At 42.8% G+C, this 18,804-nt stretch overlaps 1 protein-coding gene across 1 annotated transcript in view; it reads left to right on the forward strand.

Annotated features, from left to right (window-relative positions):
* LOC142151989 (cathepsin S-like) overlaps positions 1 to 18,804 on the forward strand; it is a 52,244-nt gene that overhangs the window by 14,729 nt on the left and 18,711 nt on the right. The window contains exons 3-4 of the mRNA XM_075208152.1: positions 10,593 to 10,775; positions 13,920 to 14,102. Of these exons, the coding sequence (XP_075064253.1) occupies positions 10,593 to 10,775; positions 13,920 to 14,102 (366 nt within the window). The remainder of the gene's footprint in view (positions 1 to 10,592; positions 10,776 to 13,919; positions 14,103 to 18,804) is intronic.

Below are 18,804 nucleotides of genomic sequence, written 5' to 3' on the forward strand. Positions count from 1 at the left end.
TGGGTTTACAAAGTCAAACAATAACACTACGACCCTGTCTGTCTGGGGTCTGTCAATGACGAATTGTCTGGAGCATGTTTGGAGGAGGTATTGTGGCCCCGGTATCAAATTGGGTACCGGGGCCACCCCACTATGCAGTCCAGATACTTGTTTGGTGGAATTCCGACACGTGGAGGGTTTTTAAATTATATTGTGGCCTCGGTACCAAATTGTGTACCGGGGCCACCACACTACGCAGTCAAGATAGATAGATGCGTATTGCGTATCATAGATAAAGTACATTCAGTGGTGTGGGGCAAATTGAAAAATATTCCAAATGCACTGACATTATCAAAAACAAGAGGTTGTCACACGCTAAAACTCCAACATGTATATGATGGAGAGGATGGAGGAGCAGCCGTATGTGTAGTGTAATGCAGATCTGTTGAAGGTTTTTTATATATTTTATTGTGGTGCCCAGTGCCCACTCCTCTACGCAGTCCAGATACATTTATTGGTGCGAATCATAAAAGTTCAGGGTTTTTAATATATATTGTGGTGACCCACTCCTCTACGCAGTCCAGGTACATTTATTGGTGCGAATCATAAAAGTTCAGGGTTTTTAATATATATTGTGGTGACCCACTCCTCTACGCAGTCCAGGTACATTTATTGGTGCGAATCATAAAAGTTCAGGGTTTTTAATAGATATTGTGGTGACCCACTCCTCTACGCAGTCCAGGTACATTTATTGGTGCGAATCATAAAAGTTCAGGGTTTTTAATATATATTGTGGTGACCCACTCCTCTACGCAGTCCAGGTACATTTATTGGTGCGATTCATAAAAGTTCAGGGTTTTTAATATATATTGTGGTGACCCACTCCTCTACGCAGTCCAGGTACATTTATTGGTGCGAATCATAAAAGTTCAGGGTTTTTAATAGATATTGTGGTGACCCACTCCTCTACGCAGTCCAGGTACAATTATTGGTGCGAATCATAAAAGTTCAGGGTTTTTAAGATATTGTGGTGACCCACTCCTCTACGCAGTCCAGGTACAATTATTGGTGCGAATCATAAAAGTTCAGGGTTTTTAAGATATTGTGGTGACCCACTCCTCTACGCAGTCCAGGTACAATTATTGGTGCGAATCATAAAAGTTCAGGGTTTTTAAGATATTGTGGTGACCCACTCCTCTACGCAGTCCAGGTACAATTATTGGTGCGAATCATAAAAGTTCAGGGTTTTTAAGATATTGTGGTGACCCACTCCTCTACGCAGTCCAGGTACAATTATTGGTGCGAATCATAAAAGTTCAGGGTTTTTAAGATATTGTGGTGACCCACTCCTCTACGCAGTCCAGGTACAATTATTGGTGCGAATCATAAAAGTTCAGGGTTTTTAATATATATTGTGGTGACCCACTCCTCTACGCAGTCCAGAAAGATACCTTGTTGCAACGTTTTGGACTAATAACTATATTGTGAGGTGTTCACAATACACTGTAAATTAGTGGAAATGCTTGTTATTGAATGTTATTGAGGTTAATAATAGCCTAGGAGTGAAAATAAGCCCAAAAACTTGATTTTTAAACTTTTTATGTTTTTTTCAAAAAAAATCCGAATCCAATACCTTAAATCCGAACCGAGACCTTTCGTCAAGTGTTTTGCGAGACAAATCCGAACCTCAAAAATAACGAAAATCCGGATCCAAAACACAAAACACGAGACCTCAAAAGTCGCCGGTGCACATCCCTAAATATTTCTACTGTTTGCTATATATGTACCATAACCCAATGAATTTTATTGAAGGTTTTTCAAGGGTTGTAACTGTGAAATGGTTTGGGTGGAAGAAGAGATGAGCGGGCTCGGATATCTGAAATCCGAGCCCACCCGAACGTTGCCGATCCAAGCCGGACCCGAGACAGATCCGGGTATTCCCGCCAATTGCAAAACTGAAACCGAGGCTCTAAATCATAATCCCGCTGTCGGATCTCGCGATACTCGTATTCTATAAATTCCCCGCTAGCCGCTGCCATCTTCACTCGGGCATTGATCAGGGTAGAGGGAGGTTGTGTTTGGTGGTCCTCTGTCTTGCTATATCTCGTGCTGTGCTGTGCTGTGCTGTGCTGTGCTGTTCAGTTCTGTGCTGTGCTGTGTTCTGCTCAGTCCAGTGGTGCTGTGTTCTGTGCTCTGTCCTTCTGAGTTCAGTGGTGCTGCTGGGTCCTGTGCTGTGTCCTGTTCAGTCCAGTGGTGCTGTGTCCTGTGCTCTGTCCTTCTAAGGGCATTGTTATTTCCCCATTATTCCCAAGTTATAAAAAAAAATTAAAAAAAGTTATAAAAAAAAATAATTATAAAAAAAATAAATTAAATTTTTTTTTCCAAAAACAATCCTGCATTATAAGTCCATTGGTACTGCAATATTACAAAGTTCACTGATTCTGCAGTATAAGTCCATTGGTACTGCTATATTACAAAGTTCACTGATTCAGCAGTATAAGTCCAGTGGTACTGCTATATTACAAAGTTCACTGATTCTGCAGTATAAGTCCAGTGGTACTGCAATATTACAAAGTTCACTGATTCTGCAGTATAAGTCCATTGGTACTGCTATATTACAAAGTTCACTGATTCAGCAGTATAAGTCCAGTGGTACTGCAATATTACAAAGTTCACTGATTCAGCAGTATAAGTCCAGTGGTACTGCTATATTACAAAGTTCACTGATTCAGCAGTATAAGTCCAGTGGTACTGCAATATTACAAAGTTCACTGATTTTGCAGTATAAGTCCATTGGTACTGCTATATTACAAAGTTCACTGATTCAGCAGTATAAGTCCAGTGGTACTGCAATATTACAAAGTTCACTGATTCAGCAGTATAAGTCCAGTGGTACTGCTATATTACAAAGTTCACTGATTCAGCAGTATAAGTCCAGTGGTACTGCAATATTACAAAGTTCACTGATTTTGCAGTATAAGTCCATTGGTACTGCTATATTACAAAGTTCACTGATTCAGCAGTATAAGTCCAGTGGTACTGCAATATTACAAAGTTCACTGATTCAGCAGTATAAGTCCAGTGGTACTGCTATATTACAAAGTTCACTGATTCAGCAGTTTAAGTCCAGTGGTACTCTCCTGTGCCGCATATAATTTTTAAAGGCTTTGCCGAGTGTGTGTGGCTTAGGGGTACGCTCTTTTGTGCTACATATAATGGAAAACAAAAATTTGGAGGATAAAGTAGGGAAAGATCAAGACCCACTTCCTCCTAATGCTGAAGCTGCTGCCACTAGTCATGACATACAGGCCCGGCGCTCCCATTAGGCAACCTTAGGCAATTGCCTAGGGCGCCGGGTCCTGCAGGGCGCCGCTGCCGCTGACTAGATTGAAAATCTAGTCAGCGGAGAGATGTGGGACCGCGCCGCCGCTGTTTTTTAAATGTCCGCCGCCGCTGTCAGATGCGCCCGGGCTGCACACCTGATCACTGACGTCAGTGATCAGGTGACATATGTTTACCCGGCGCCGCCTGCTGTGCCCCTGTCTGTCAGGAGTAAAGTTTACCCAGCGCCCCCCTCTCTTCCCAGCATGCACAGGCTGCTCCACCCCTCTCCTTTTTCTGGAAAGAAGCTGAGGAGCGGTGGGCAGCCATTAAGGAAGAGCCTCCCTGCATCTGATCATCAAAAACGGTAAGTATATTTAATTTATTTATTTTTTGGGTATTATAAATTGTATTTTTTTTTTTAGGTGAGAACCCAGGGGGGAGAGGGGGGGGGGGGGGGGCGCTAGGCTGAAAGTTTGCCTAGGGCGCCTACAGACCTTGCACCGACCCTGATGACATAGACGATGAAATGCCATCAACGTCGTCTGGCAAGCCCGATGCCTAATTTCCTAGTACAGGGCATGTAAAATCCTAAAAGCCCAAGTTCTGAAAAAGTAGCAAAAAGAGAAACTTAAAATCATCTGAGGAGAAACGTAAAGTTGGCAATATGCCATTTACGACACGTAGTGGCAAGGAACGGCTTAGGCCCTGGCCCGTGTTCATGACTAGTGGTCCAGCTTCACCTAAGGATCTAAGCCCTCCTCGTCCACCCCCCTACAAAAAATTTAAGAGAGTTATGCTGTCAGCAACAACAACAAAACAGCAAAGAACTCTGCCTTCTAAACAGATGACATCACAAATCCCCAAGGCGAGTCCAAGGGTGTTGGTGGTTGTGAAGCCTGACCTTCCCATCACTGTACGGGAAGAGGTGACTCCATCTGGCATTTTCAGCACACCCTCTGCATATGTTGGAAGGATCACCCACAGTGTAGATCCAGATTTGGATAATCAAGGTGTCAATGTTGTACACCGGGAGGAGGCTATTGATGTAGCTGGCGCTGTGGAGGAACTTGATGATGAGGATGGTGATGTGGTTATTGTAAATGAGGCACCAGGGGGGGGGAAACAGCTGATGTCCATGGGATGAAAAAGCCCATCGTCATGCCTGGTCAGAAGATCAAAAAATGCACCTCTTCGGTCTGGAGTTATTTTTATCCAAATCCGGACAACCAATGTATGGCCATATGTAGCTTATGTAAAGCTCAAATAAGCAGGGGTAAGGATCTTGCCCACCTAGGGACATCCTCCCTTATACGTCACCTGAATAACCTTCATAGTTCAGTGGTTAGTTCAGGAACTGGGCCTAGGACCGTCATCAGTACAGGGACACCTAAATCCCTTGGTCTTGTTGGATACACACCACCAACACCCTCCACGTCAACTTCCTCCACGATCTCCATCAGATTTAGTAATGCAGGCCATGTCACCAGCCAGACTGAGTCCTCTTCTATACGGGATTCATCCGAGGAATCCTGCAGCGGTACGCCTACTGCTGCCACTGCTGCTGTTGCTGCTGCTAGTCGGTCATCTTCCCAGAGGGGAAGTCTGAAGACCGCTACGTCTTTCACAAAACAATTGACCGTCCAACAGTCGTTTGCCATGACCACAAAATACGATAGTAGTCACCCTATTGCAAAGCGTATAACTGAGGCTGTAACTGCTATGTTGGTGTTAGATGTGCGCCCGGTGTCCGCCATCAGTGGAGTGGGATTAAGAGGGCTGATGGAGGTATTGTGTCCCCGGTACCAAATCCCGTCGAGATTCCACTTCACTAGGCAGGCGATACCAAAGTTGTACAGAGAAGTACGAGCAAGTGTCCTCAGTGCTCTTAAAAATGTGGTTGTACCCACTGTCCACTTAACCACGGACATGTGGACAAGTGGTTCTGGGCAAACGAAGGACTATATGACTGTGACAGCCCACTGGGTAGATGCATCCCCCTCCGCAGCAACAGCAGCAGCATCTACACAACGTCTGCTCGTGCCAAGGCAGGCAACATTGTGTATTACAGGCTTTAATAAGAGGCACAACGCTGACAACCTATTAGAGAAAATGAGGGAAATTATTTCGCAGTGGCTTACCCCACTTAGACTGTCCTGGGGATTTGTTGTGTCAGACAACGCCAGTAACATTGTGCGGGCATTGCATATGGGCAATTTCCAGCACGTCCCATGTTTAGCCCACACCGTTAATTTGGTGGTGCAGCATTACCTCAAGAGTGACAGGGGTGTGCAGGAGATGCTTGCGGTGGCCCACAAAATTGCTGGACACTTTGGGCATTCTGCCAGTGCCTACCGCAGGCTCGAGGCACATCAAAAAAGCCTGAACCTGCCCTGCCATCACCTCAAACAAGAGGTTGTGACGCGCTGGAACTCCACCCTCTATATGCTGCAGAGGATGGAGGAGCAGCAAAAGGCCATTCAGGCCTACACCGCCACCAACGACTTAGGCAAAGGAGTGGGGATGCGCCTGAGTCAAGCGCAGTGGAGACTGATTTCCATGTTGTGCAAGGTTCTCCAGCCGTTTCAACTTGCCAAACGAGAAGTCAGTTCCGACACTGCCAGCTTGAGTCAGGTGATTCCCCTGATCAGGCTGACACAAGTCTGCAGTGGTGCAAAGACCTGCTGGTCAGGAGATTGTCATCTGAAGAGGACCGTGACATGCCAACAGCTCCACCCTCATTTTCTTCCACATCTGTGGCTGCGAGGAAAAAGCTCAGTTTTCCTAAAAGACCCGCTGGCGGGGAAGCTGATAACATCTGGTCCGGACTGAAGGACCTGCCAACCATTGCAGACATGTCTACTGTTGCTGCATTGGATGCTGTCACAATAGAAAAAATGGTGGAGGATTATTTTGCTGACACCATCCAAATAGGCATGTCAGACAGTCCATATTGTTACTGGCAGGAAAAAAAGGCAGTTTGGAAGCCCCTGTACAAACTGGTTCTATTTTACCTGAGTTGTCCCCCCTCCAGTGTGTACTCGGAAAGAGTTTTTAGTGCAGCGGGGAACCTGGTCAGTGAGCGGCGAAGGAGGTTGCTTCCTCAGAACGTTGAAAAAATGATGTTCATAAAAATGAATTATCAATTCCTCAATCAAGTACAGCACTGCCCTCCAGATAGTACAGAGGGACCTGTGGTTGTGGAGTCCAGCGGGAACGAATTGATAATGTGTGAGGAGGAGGAAGTACACACTGTAGGGGGAGAGGAATCAGAGGTTGAGGATGAGGACGACATCTTGCCTCAGTAGAGCCTGTTCAGTTTGTACAGGGAGAGATGAATAGCTTTTTTGGTGTGGGGGCCCAAGCAAACCAATCATTTCAGCCACAGTTGTTTAGTAGGCCCTGTCGCTGAAATGATTGGTTTGTTAAAGTGTGCATGTCCTATTTCAACAACATAAGGGTGGGTGGGAAGGCCCAAGGACAATTCCATTTTGCAACTCTTTTTTTTCTTTGCCAGCACTTTTTGTTGGGGTCCAAACAAAGCAATCATTTCAGGCACAGTTTGGTAGGCCCTTTCGCTGAAATGATTGGTTTGTTAAAGTGTGCATGTCCTATTTCAACAACATAAGGGTGGGTGGGAGGACCCAAGGACAATTCCATCTTGCAACTATTTTTTTGCAATTATGTGACCATTCAACAGTCGTTTGCCATGAGCACAAAGTAAAACAAAATTAAAACAAATTCAACAAATTAAACCAAAATTAAAATGCCCTGTCATAATAAAAAAACAAGAGGTATTGATGTGCTAGAACTACTGTAGTGTTTATAAGTTATAAACACTACACTTGAAAGCTTGAGCCTTTAAATGAAAAAGTCACTCTTCATTGCACAAATATTTGCAACAGGGACAGTTTTTTTGTTAACAAAGTCAACAAATAACACTTCGACCCTGTCTGTCTTTCCCATACTTGATGGGATCTCAATGATGAATGCTCTGTACCATGGTCGTCTAAAACAAGAGGTATTGACGTGCTTGAACTACTGTAGTGTTTATAACTTATAAACACTACACTTGAAAGCTTGAGCCGTTAAATGAAAAAGTCACTCTTCATTGCACGAATATTTGCAACAGGGACAATTTTTTGGTTAACAAAGTCAACAAATAACACTTCGACGCTGACTGTCTTTTACATACTTGATGGGATTTCAATGATGAATGCTCTGTACCATGGTCGTCTAAAACAAGAGGTATTGACGTGCTTGAACTACTGTATTGTTTATAAGTTATAAACACTACACTTGAAAGCTTGAGCCTTTAAATGAAAAAGTCACTCTTCATTGCACGAATATTTGCAACAGGGACAGTTTTTTTGTTAACAAAGTCAACAAATAACACTTCGACCCTGTCTGTCTTTCACATACTTGATGGGATCTCAATGATGAATGCTCTGTACCATGGTCGTCTAAAACAAGAGGTATTGACGTGCTTGAACTACTGTAGTGTTTATAACTTATAAACACTACACTTGAAAGCTTGAGCCTTTAAATGAAAAAGTCACTCTTCATTGCACGAATATTTGCAACAGGGACAATTTTTTGTTTAATAAAGTCAACAAATAACACTTCAACGCTGTCTGTCTTTCACATACTTGATGGGATCTCAATGATGAATGCTCTGTACCATGGTCGTCTAAAACAAGAGTTATTGACGTGCTATAACTACTGTAGTTTTTATAAATTATAAACACTACACTTGAAAGTTGGAGGAGGTATTGTGGCCCCAGTACCAAATTGGGTACCGGGGCCACTCCACTATGCAGTCCAGATAGAGGCGTATCAGATATTAAACAACGTTGACTGTTGCTGCCAAATCATAAATTAATGAAAATGACCTGTCATCGTCAAAAACAAGAGGTATTGACACGCTCGAACTACACCCTGTATATGCTGCAGAGGATGTAAGAGCAGGCAGCTGTGCAGTGGAATTCAGACCATTTGAAGGCAGAGGTATTGTGGCCCCGGTACCAAATTGTGTACCGGGACCACTGCACTATGCAGTCCAGAAAGCTACCTCGGTGAAACGTTTTGGACTAAAAACAATATTGTGAGGTGTGAGGTGTTCAGAATAGACTGGGAATTAGTGGAAATGATTGTTATTGAATGTTATTGAGGTTAATAATAGCGTAGGAGTGAAAATAAACCAAAAAACTTGATTTTAAAACTTTTTATGTTTTTTACAAAATAAATACGAATCCAAAACCTTAAATCCGAACCAAAACCTTTCGTCAGGTGTTTTGCGAAACAAATCCGAACCCAAAACCTCAAGCAAATCCAAATCCAAAACACAAAACACGAGACACCAAAAGTGGCCGGTGCACATCCCTAGGTGGAAGCCAGATTGCCATTGACTGAGGAAATTTGTAATTTTGAGAATTAGATTAGCTGGGAATTAACACTTTTCCATGAGTTTGGATAGAATAGGTAATAAATAGATAGGGCAGTAGTTTGAGATATCACATTTCTTACCACTTTTAAGTATAGGGATGACAAGCAGTTTTTAATGCCTTGTTAATTTGACCAGATTGTGTGGTTGAAAAAAAATATAAAAGGTGTTGTGTAACTGATATTTTTAATGTACAGCAAGAAAAAATGACAATGCAAGCTTTTGTGGCATGTCTGCTAATCAGGCAAGTGTGAGCTGAATTAGTATAGTGCATAATGGGCCTGATTCATTAAGGAAAGTATCAGCAAAAAAGGAGTAACTTGCACCTTGGCAAAACCATGTTGCATTGGAGGGGGAGGTAAATTTAAAATGTGATGGCAGATTTATAGTTGGGATAGGGCAGTGTTGGCTAACCTGTGACACTCCAGGTGTTGTGAAACTACAAGTCCCAGCATACTTTGCCAATATATAGCAGCTTATTGCTGGAAGGGTATGCTGGGACTTGTAGTTTCACAACACCTGGAGTGTCACAGATAGCCAACACTGGGATAGGGCATATCCAAGATCAACTTTAAATTTCAGTGTAAGCATAAAGCTATCAAGTATGTGTGTGCTACATGAAAAAACAGCCAGTATTTATAATAAACTAATATGCACCTCTTGCATTGTAACATCATTTGTTCAGGAGGAAAAACGTACTCATTTTTGTGCCTTACTTTCCTTATGAATCAAGCCCAATATGTGTATCTCCTGAACAAAAATAATAAAGTGCAGCTTCTGCAGTGCAAATTTACCCTCATTTTTGAAATGTGAATGGAGTTTGCTCATGAAAATGGAACCACCTGTGCAGGTGCTTTTTTTTGCATGCCCTGGAGATCAGGGTCTTTGAAAACTAAATCCCGGGTAGGTGAAACTCATATGCTAAAAAAGAGATATCATTTTGGATGAAAAGAAGAGATATTTAGAGCAGAGAGGGTACATTTATGCATACTTGTCAACTCTCCCGGAATGTCCGGGAGACTCCCGCATTTTGCGAGAGTGGCAATATGTGAGGGGGCTACATATGGGAAAACTATATGTGAGGGGGCTATATCTTGGAAAACGATATGTGAGGAGGCTATATCTTGGAAAACTATATGTGTGGGGGCTATATCTGTGAAAACTATATGTGAGGGGGCTATATCTGTGAAAACTATATGTGAGGGGGCTATATCTGTGAAAACTATATGTGAGGAGGCTATATCTAGGAAAACTATATGTGAGGGGGCTATATCTGGGAAAACTATATGTAAGGGGGTTGCATCTAGAAAAACTATATGTGAGGGGGCTACAGCTTTTTTCCTGCATTGCTTTAGAAATGACCCACTGTGTATTAAGTCATCATATCTAGGTTTTCCTAAATGTTTCCCAAACCAAATTCCAAGTTCTAAATCCCACCTACTTTTGTGTTGGCCCCACCTACATTTAAGTTGGCCCCGCCCGCATGAGGCCACTTTAATTTTTTCCAGGGCCACTTTAAGTTCCCAATCCGCCCCTGTCTGGATCTCAAATGTGTTCTCCCACCGGTGTGTCATGTTTCGTATTATTCACTGTGTATAATTGCAGACGCATGCATGCTGTAGTTTCAATATTTTTTCCACAATATGGAGTCCCTCAGTTTTGCATTTTTAAGACATGCAAATAAAAATACCTGGGTTTTCTCAATTATGCTTCAATTCTAATGAAAGTAAGATGCTAAAGAGTCTGCCATTAGAAAGGTCACAACTTTCTATACAGGTAAAACATATTTCTTGCAGCTTACAATATATATGGTAATTTATTTATTATTATTATTCAAATTGAACTTTAGACAGGAAAAGAACTGGAGTCCAGGAGCTGCCTAATTTCAACAGGATTCCCATCCAATGCTCCCACAAACAGATACAGGACACATGCGAATCTTCCTGAACATTTCGACTGGAGAGATTCAAAATGCTTGACTGAAGTTAAAAATCAAGGATCTTATTGTGGGTCCTGTTGGGCATTTGCAACAGTAAGGTCTCTTCTACAGCTTTACCTCACACCTGTACAAATGTAATTGTATTTGCTTGAATAGTTTAGTAGCTGATCAATTATTATTTATGTGTTGAGTCAGGATTAGACATCCTAAGTCTCCATAGGCAATAGACCAAATTTTAAGGAATGCTGGTAACACACTAAATATCTTCAATGAATAATATTGGGCAATTAGATACTAGACACACACACACACACACTTGTTTTTATTGAATCGTAAGGACCCATGTCTGGAACATGTCGTATAGGGACACCTCTTTCCTAATGCCCTGTCGCCTGTCGACAGAACAATCATAGGGGTATATGTAGGAGCGGTTTGTCACCAGAGTTACCACATGAGATTTACACTTTGACTTTGCATAAAGTACTGACACGGACTGCAAGATGGGGAAAGTGTCATGTATTTTGACTGTCTGAGGACATTCACAGGAAGTAGAGTGGTCCATTATGGCTCCGCAAAATACAAAGAAGGTAATTTTTTTTCTGCCTAGCAAAACTGTGTGCTACACCTACCTGTGGAAGCCATGGCTGGGCACTGGTCCTGTTTTGCCAAGTCCATACACTGCCTCTCTTCTGATGTGGAAGTGTCGACTAAATGCTTGGCCACTCGTCTGTCATGGGTGATTTCTCATCTTCCAACATGTTACTCTGTAGCTGGACTGGTTCTGAAAAGAAACAGATATGTAAATGACCGAGGTCAAAGTCAAAAGCATACATCATACACCAGATTTTCCACTTACTGTCCAAGATCAATGTGCATCTTGTCCAAATTCTTGCCTTTGAAGTCGGCCTGTCTGCCACACTCAAGAGCCATTAACAGTTTGCTGATCTTGGCGAGTAATACTGCCGGTGCACCCTGATGTCGTGCCCAAGGAAGTCTGCCAACTGATCCAGTTCTGTGTCGTTTAGGTTGAGGACCTTCGAGAGAGTGGCAATGTGCTTTCGAGGCTTCGTGAAAGACAGTGTGTGGGGTTACTTGGCCCCACACTCTTGGGCAAACAGTCATCTGCAATCAGAGCCTCTGAAGTGTGACAAGGCAGCTGGTCTGGCGAATATGTAGACATTTTGGCTATCCACTCTTCATTTGTCACGCTTTTCTGCGAGAAGTTCCATTGCAGCTTGCATGGCTGGTGGCAGCAGGATGGGGAATTTTCTCCCTCATTTTCCTCAAATTCTATGTGAGTGAAGTGCTGGCAGAGCTTCCTCTCAACCTCGGAAAGCACTAGAGACACATCTTCGTGGAGATCCGAGGTATCTCTTAAAGAAAAGGTAGTCAGCAACATTTTTGAAACTTCCCCTTCTTTTCTTCGATTGAACAAGATCACCTATGCCAGGGTGACTTTTGCAAGTAATGCCCAGTGGTTAACCATAGGCTCGGTGGATAGCCTACTTTGGTAGCCTTGCTGCTTCTCATTGAGGTACAAGTGCATCTTTTTTCCATCTTCCGTGAAAGGTAAGAGCTGAGGCATGTTCCACTTGGACTCCTTAATAGTTTTCAAGGCAGCCAATGAGATCAACTCGTTCCATCTCGTCTCATATAGCTTCCTGTAATTTTGTGTGTTTTCAACCACAGCAGTGCAGCCCTCCATCATGGCTCGGCACTCCACAATGCTCGCTATCTTTTGCAAGCCGTGCTCATTCTTGAGTGCCAGCGAGGGCATCTTAAATGTACCTGTCCCCTCGTCATAGCCAGCTACCAGCTTTACAGCGTCTACTACATGCAGAACGTTTGATGGGGCAATAAAGTATTCCATCCTCTCCAAAGGGTTAGCACTTCTGGCCTGTAGCAGTAGCCTGTCCATTTCTCTAAGCTTCTGATGGATGTATTCGTGCCTGCAAATATCCGATCCGACCCGGTTGAATAGATGCTGTCCCATGTGTATGATGCATCGATCATTTTTGACTGGGTCATGTCCCTCAAGATCTTCCAAAAGCCATCACTGATATCAAGTGGAACAGGCTGAGCAAAGGCGCACAGTGACTGGACTCTGTTCTTGCCAGGTGTGAGCTTGTTGCCCTTTCAGTTTAGCTTACATCTCCTCATGTGCCGCCACAGGTATTTCCTTGCAAACAAGCCCTGGCAGGCTACACAGTGCATGAAGCCTTCAGCATCCATCTCTTTGTCTGGAAGTTTGCACGGGACCAGAACTCCATGGCCTGCCCTCATTGCCTCAGCGTTGTGTGCAAAGTTGCCCCTCAAGGAAAGTCGTGCCATTTACATGCCCCTTTCTTTCAAGTGCTTGGGGAATTTCAGGGCCCAGGCTACTTGTCTCATTGCGGTGAACGGGCAATTTTTAAGAGGGGCTTCTCACAGTACAGGCAGTACTGCTTTTTATTATACGCCCTGGAGCCATCACTGTTTCTAGATAGCGTTTGGACAGACACCACACCGTTTCTCCGACCCTCTGTGTTTAAAAAACGGCTAGCAGAAGGTCGAGAATGGTCGTACATAGAAATCATCTCTGGCTACCTGCACTCTGCTGCGCTGGTGGGAAACGGGGCATCACCGCTGGTGTCTGAACCGCTCTCCTCCAAGGTGTCAGTGGCATACTTATCTCCACTGGTCTCTGGGCTATAGTCGGAGCTACCGGTGGGCTCTGTCATGCTTCACTATCCCTGCTTTACCTTCAGCAGCAGACGGATTCGACTTTGTCTTTACTCGTTTGGTGTACAAAGCGCCGGCAGGATGCAGCCGTTCCATTTTCCTCCTTCTGCTATACATTTGGACAGAGATGGGATACTCACACTTTCTCCCCTCTACCTTGGACACACGCACACTTTTGTTTCGACAAATGTGACTCGCGGGGACATACCAGATTTTTATGCTGAGCCTATCAGCAAGGTCCCCTGCATTGATTAGCCTTGAGAAGCTTTGTGGGGACCTCAATTTTTGTCCCCACCACGACTTAGGTCCCCACAGTTTTGGTGTGTAAACAGGTCAATGTCCCCAAAAGCATATGAATGCAAGTACATACACACACACACACACACACACACACACACACACACACACACACACACACAGAAAGCCTAATATTCAACAACAACAAAATGTTTACTACTTATTACTCTTAGGTTTGTTCTGTAGAGTGTTTTTTCAATGATTTGCTCTATCTTTAAGGTGGGTGTGATTGAATCACGATTATGCATAAAGAACCATGAACTTATGGACCTGAGTGAGCAGCAGTTAGTAGACTGTGATACTCAAGATTCTGGATGTTGTGGAGGGCTTCCAATTCTTGCACTTATGTATGTAGCTGACCAGGGAGTTATGAAGACTGAAGATTATGCATACACTGGGAAGGTATTTTTTGTTTATTGTTAAATATTCTGTAGTTTTATATGTTTGTTTAGAGGGAAGAGAACAATAGATCTGAGTATAGCAAGTTGTTGTCTGTGAGGAAAATAGATGCAAATATCGTAACCATTTCTTACATTATCTTATGCTAAAGTAAAATCTCTATTTAGGTGGACAAAATACCTTAAAAGCTAATTTACCCACGACTAAAAATTTGGTTTTGAGTGTAAGTAAGATAAGTTAAAACAAAAAAATGTTACTTGCTGGCAATATTTATTTATATAGCGACAGTGTTACATGCCGTGGGGCGCCATGACTTGCTTCTCCTGCGTTCCGGCTGCCATGGCAACAGCCAGAACGCCCTGTTAGGGAGCGGCGTGTCCCAACAAAGGCAGTCGGGTGCGTGTGCAGTTGTTTATTTAAAAGTAATTATTATTATTACCTACTTCCTGAGGTAGGAGGCACCATACTTATTACTCCTCCTATGGACATGAGAGGAGTGTTCACCCTGCCTGCTCATTGGCTGCCATTGGTGTATAAAGCAGGGAGGGCTTAGCCTCCCTGCCGGTTATAGCCTTTGTGTGCCTCACAGTTTGCTGACCTGCTCCTTTGTGCATCTTGCTGTCCTAGATTTGTTTACCTGTTGTGACCTTGACTCGCTTTCTGTACCCTGTTCGTTTGCCTGTGCCCTTTTGATCATTTGCCTGTTTCCTGGATTCTCCATGTTTGCTACCTGACCTGACCTTCGGCTTATTTTCTGACTTCCCTGCTTGCTATGGATCCATGACCTAGGCTTGTCCCTGTTTCTGCTTGCAGTATTCTGGTTCCCTACCCTGCGCTGCAATTACACTGATAAGTTTCTACTACCATAGAGTTAAGTCCTGGGGGCATCTGAGTACCTCCAAATGCATCTTGTTCTATGGGAAAGGCGGCTGCTAAAGGTGAAGACCTATACTAGTCTTGTTTTAAAAACATATCAGTTAGCCGTGGCTCTAACAGCCAGCAGATTCTGTAGCACTTTACAAATGGAAACAAACAGTAATAAAATAATACTGGGTAATACTGATCAAGATTTCTCTAATCTTATCTTTAAGTAATAATTGAGATGAGCAGATTTACAATATAATATCTCTTTTCTGTAAAATAAGATACAGCCCAAAATTGCTAGTAAAGCAGAAGTACACAGTTAGGGCGTCAAATGCCAATTGACAATGTATCTTTAGTTAACTCATTCTTTTATAGAAAATGTTACTCATCATTGCTAGAAACATTTATTACCATTGCTAAGAACCAAACCCTTCCCAACTTACGTCAATACTGACAATCAAAACTTTATAACATTAATCTTCATTAAGTTAATACGTTATTGGACATTAATTCTGGACCTTATCCTGTTATTATTTTATCGAAAAGGTCATGGAAATTTACTAAACATCTGGGGGTAAATGTATCAAGCCGTGAGTTGCCAGCAGGTTTGAAAAGTGGAGATGTTGCCAATAGCAACCAGTCAGATTCTAGTTATCATTTATTTAGTACATTTTACAAAATAATAGCTAGAATCTGATTGGTTGCTATAGGCAACATCTCCACTTTTCAAACCCGCCGAAAACTCGAAGACTGATACATTTACCCCCTGGTTCTTACCTCTGTTATATAAAGTGTTTTTGTCTTATTATTGTAATATATGTTTGCAAATAAACATCACTTGCTATATAGACCTGCTTGGAAACTTCTCTATCCTGTGACCTACAGAATAGACCCAACTCTAATCCGATCCCGGTTGTTCTGAGGTTTGAACCCAGCACCCAGTACCATGGCTCTGCCCGCTACCCAGCATCTCTGGTCAGTGTGATAGGTCAGGGGGGATCCATCTACAGCAACCCTGATCTATAGGACGAGGTCAGGGGTACCAGCCCAGGTACACCAGTAACAGGGTACACTAGCAGAGTCAGTCACCCTGAAGAAACCCGGTTTTGGATGCCAGTAAGGAGTCCAGTGGTGGCAGCACTTGCAAGCCCCTCCTACTACGGAAAGAGAGTGCATTTGGGATAACGAAAGGGAATGTGGCAAAGTAAGCCCAGACAGTTCACAGCAACAGCAGACAGGGTGGCATAGGCGGTCCATCCTGTCACACCAAGGTTAAAAATTCTTTAGTGGGCTGTATGTTTAGTCACACAACTATGTTTGTTAGATGTTTGTTGTCTTGTGTTAGCTGTGTAGATGGTGTAAATAGGGTAACCTAGGGAGATTACGAGGCTGGTTGAGGAATATTATAAGCTTGTCTGAAGTGGGGGGATTTCAGAAAACGCTTGAAGGTTTGAAGACTAGAGGAAAGTCTTGTGCGAGGGAGTGAATTCCACAAAGTGGGTGCAGCCTGAAAAAAGTCCTGTAACCGAGAATGGGAGAATGTGATAAGAGTCGAAGAGGGACGCAGATCTTGTGCAGAACAGAGGTGTCTTTTTAGGAGATATTTTGAGAAAAGTGAGGAGATGTATGTTGGTGCAATTTTGTTGATGGCCTGGTATGTTAGTAGAAGAATTTTATATTGGATTCTTTGGGAAGAGCAGTAAGGAGGGAATTGCAATAGTTGATGCTGTTGAGCACATGAATTAAAGTTTTGCAGTGTCTTGTGTGAGATATGTATGTATTCTGGAAATGTTTTTTAGATGTATGCAGCAAGATGTAAATATAGAGTTGATGTGGGGAACAAAGGATAACTGTGAGCCAAGGATTACACCTAGGAACAGAGCTTGTTAGGTGGGATTTATGGTCATGTTGTCAACAGAAATAGAAATGTCAGGCAGGAAGCTTCTATTGGTGGGTGGGAATATTATTAATTCTGTTTTTGAAAGATTGAGTTTGAGTTGGCAAATCGACATCCAAGATGATATGGCAGAAAGACAAGTAACATGAGACAAAAAACAATAATCAGGTGCTAAGATATTTGCTATATTTATACCTGGAGCAACTGCAGCTGGAAGTGGGAATGGCTGACCCACACTGATATAATAAAAAATAGAAAAATGAAAAAGACCAGCGCAAATAAAAACCAGGAAAAAGAAAAGATATAAAGTAGGAAAATGTATAGAAAAAACAAACCGTCATATATAAAAAACAAACCAATTTATTAAACTGAAATCAGACAAACATGAACTGAAAAATGGCAATGCTAAAACTGGCAGACAGATAAACAAAGGGTAATTGATATATGTATCATATGTTCATATGTTAATGACCCAATCTGGTGTAAATAGGATATTGGCTAAAATGGAAATCCAAATGTATCCCAAAAAATGGATATAGTCAGTTGGCAAATGTCACATACTATTAGAGATCCAGACAATGAGAATCACGCCAATACAGATGGTAGAATTAGGGAACTCATTCCCAATATGATCAGTATGTATAGACCAAATAATCTTGCATGGAGTTAAAAACCTGTAACACTGCACTTGGAACAGTTATGTAAATGACTCACAGACATTCCGCTGGATGACAGATTCAAAGTCCAGATGGTGCGGCGGTCACGTGTCTTGTGGGTGCGCACCCGTGATCGGTCCGTGTGGAAACAACTCTGCAATGTGATGGTTCCTAAAAGGCTGGTTCCTATCAATGCGTGTAGGCAAAAGAGACAGGAGGAGGGTCTGTCGGATCTCTAGTACTGTGAAGAGGACCCTCTGACGCGTTTCGTCTGGTCAAACAGACTTTCTCAAAGCTGTCAAGTAAGTTAGTAACATGAGACAACACAGATGGTGAGAGATCAGGAGAGGATAGATAAATCTGCAAAGGGATGATACTGAAATCCAAAGGAGCTTATTAGTTTTCCAAGAGAAGTGGTGTAGATAGAGAATAGCAGAGGAGCTAGGACTGAGCCGTGTGGTACTCCAACTGATAATGTAAGCGGAGTGGCGTTTGATTCAGAGAAATTAAGACTGAATGAGCGATTAGATAGGTAGGATGAGAACTAGGATAGGACAGTGTTTTGAAGACCTACGGATTGTAGCATTTGTATGAGGAGAAAGTGGTCAACAATGTCAAATGCAGCAGTGAGATCCAGGAGAAATAGAAAAGAGTAATGGCCTTTAGCTGTGATCAAATCATTGACAACCTTGGTCAGCACAGTCTCTGTGGAGTGTTGTGAGCGAAAGTCTGGCTGAAGAGGATCCAATAAGTTGTTTGTTTGAAGAAAAAAAGCGTGTGAGGCGAGGTTAGGCAATTCTTTCAAGATGTTTGGAGGGGCATGGGAGCTAAGGGGCGGTAAATTGAGAGAGAGTTTGAATCAGAATTTAGTTTTTTTCAGAATAGGAACAATCACTGCGTGCTTGCATAGTGATGGAGAAATACCATTGGAGAGAGATAGATCTCAGATTTTAGTTAGAGGTGGAATGAGCACAGGAGACATGGACCTAACAATTTGTGAGGGTATGGGATCGGGAGGACAGGAGGTAGAGTAGGAAGATAAGAAGGGAGTAGAAATTTCCTCTTCATTTGTGGGATAAAATGAAGAGAGGGTGTGAGAGTGTGCTGGGGAGGAATTTAGCTGATTGCTAGTCGAGTTATCAATATTATTGGCTTGACCAATTTTCCATTTGATCAGATTTTCATCAGACCAGAAAATCACCATATGGACATTAACACTGCAACTTCAGGCCTACTTAACCTAAAATTAGGTAGGAAAAGCGTGTGGCTGTGGGTAGTCAGGTATGAA

This window comes from Mixophyes fleayi, chromosome 4 (genome assembly GCF_038048845.1).
Source record: "Mixophyes fleayi isolate aMixFle1 chromosome 4, aMixFle1.hap1, whole genome shotgun sequence".
In the NCBI taxonomy this organism is placed as follows: Eukaryota; Metazoa; Chordata; class Amphibia; order Anura; family Limnodynastidae; genus Mixophyes; species Mixophyes fleayi.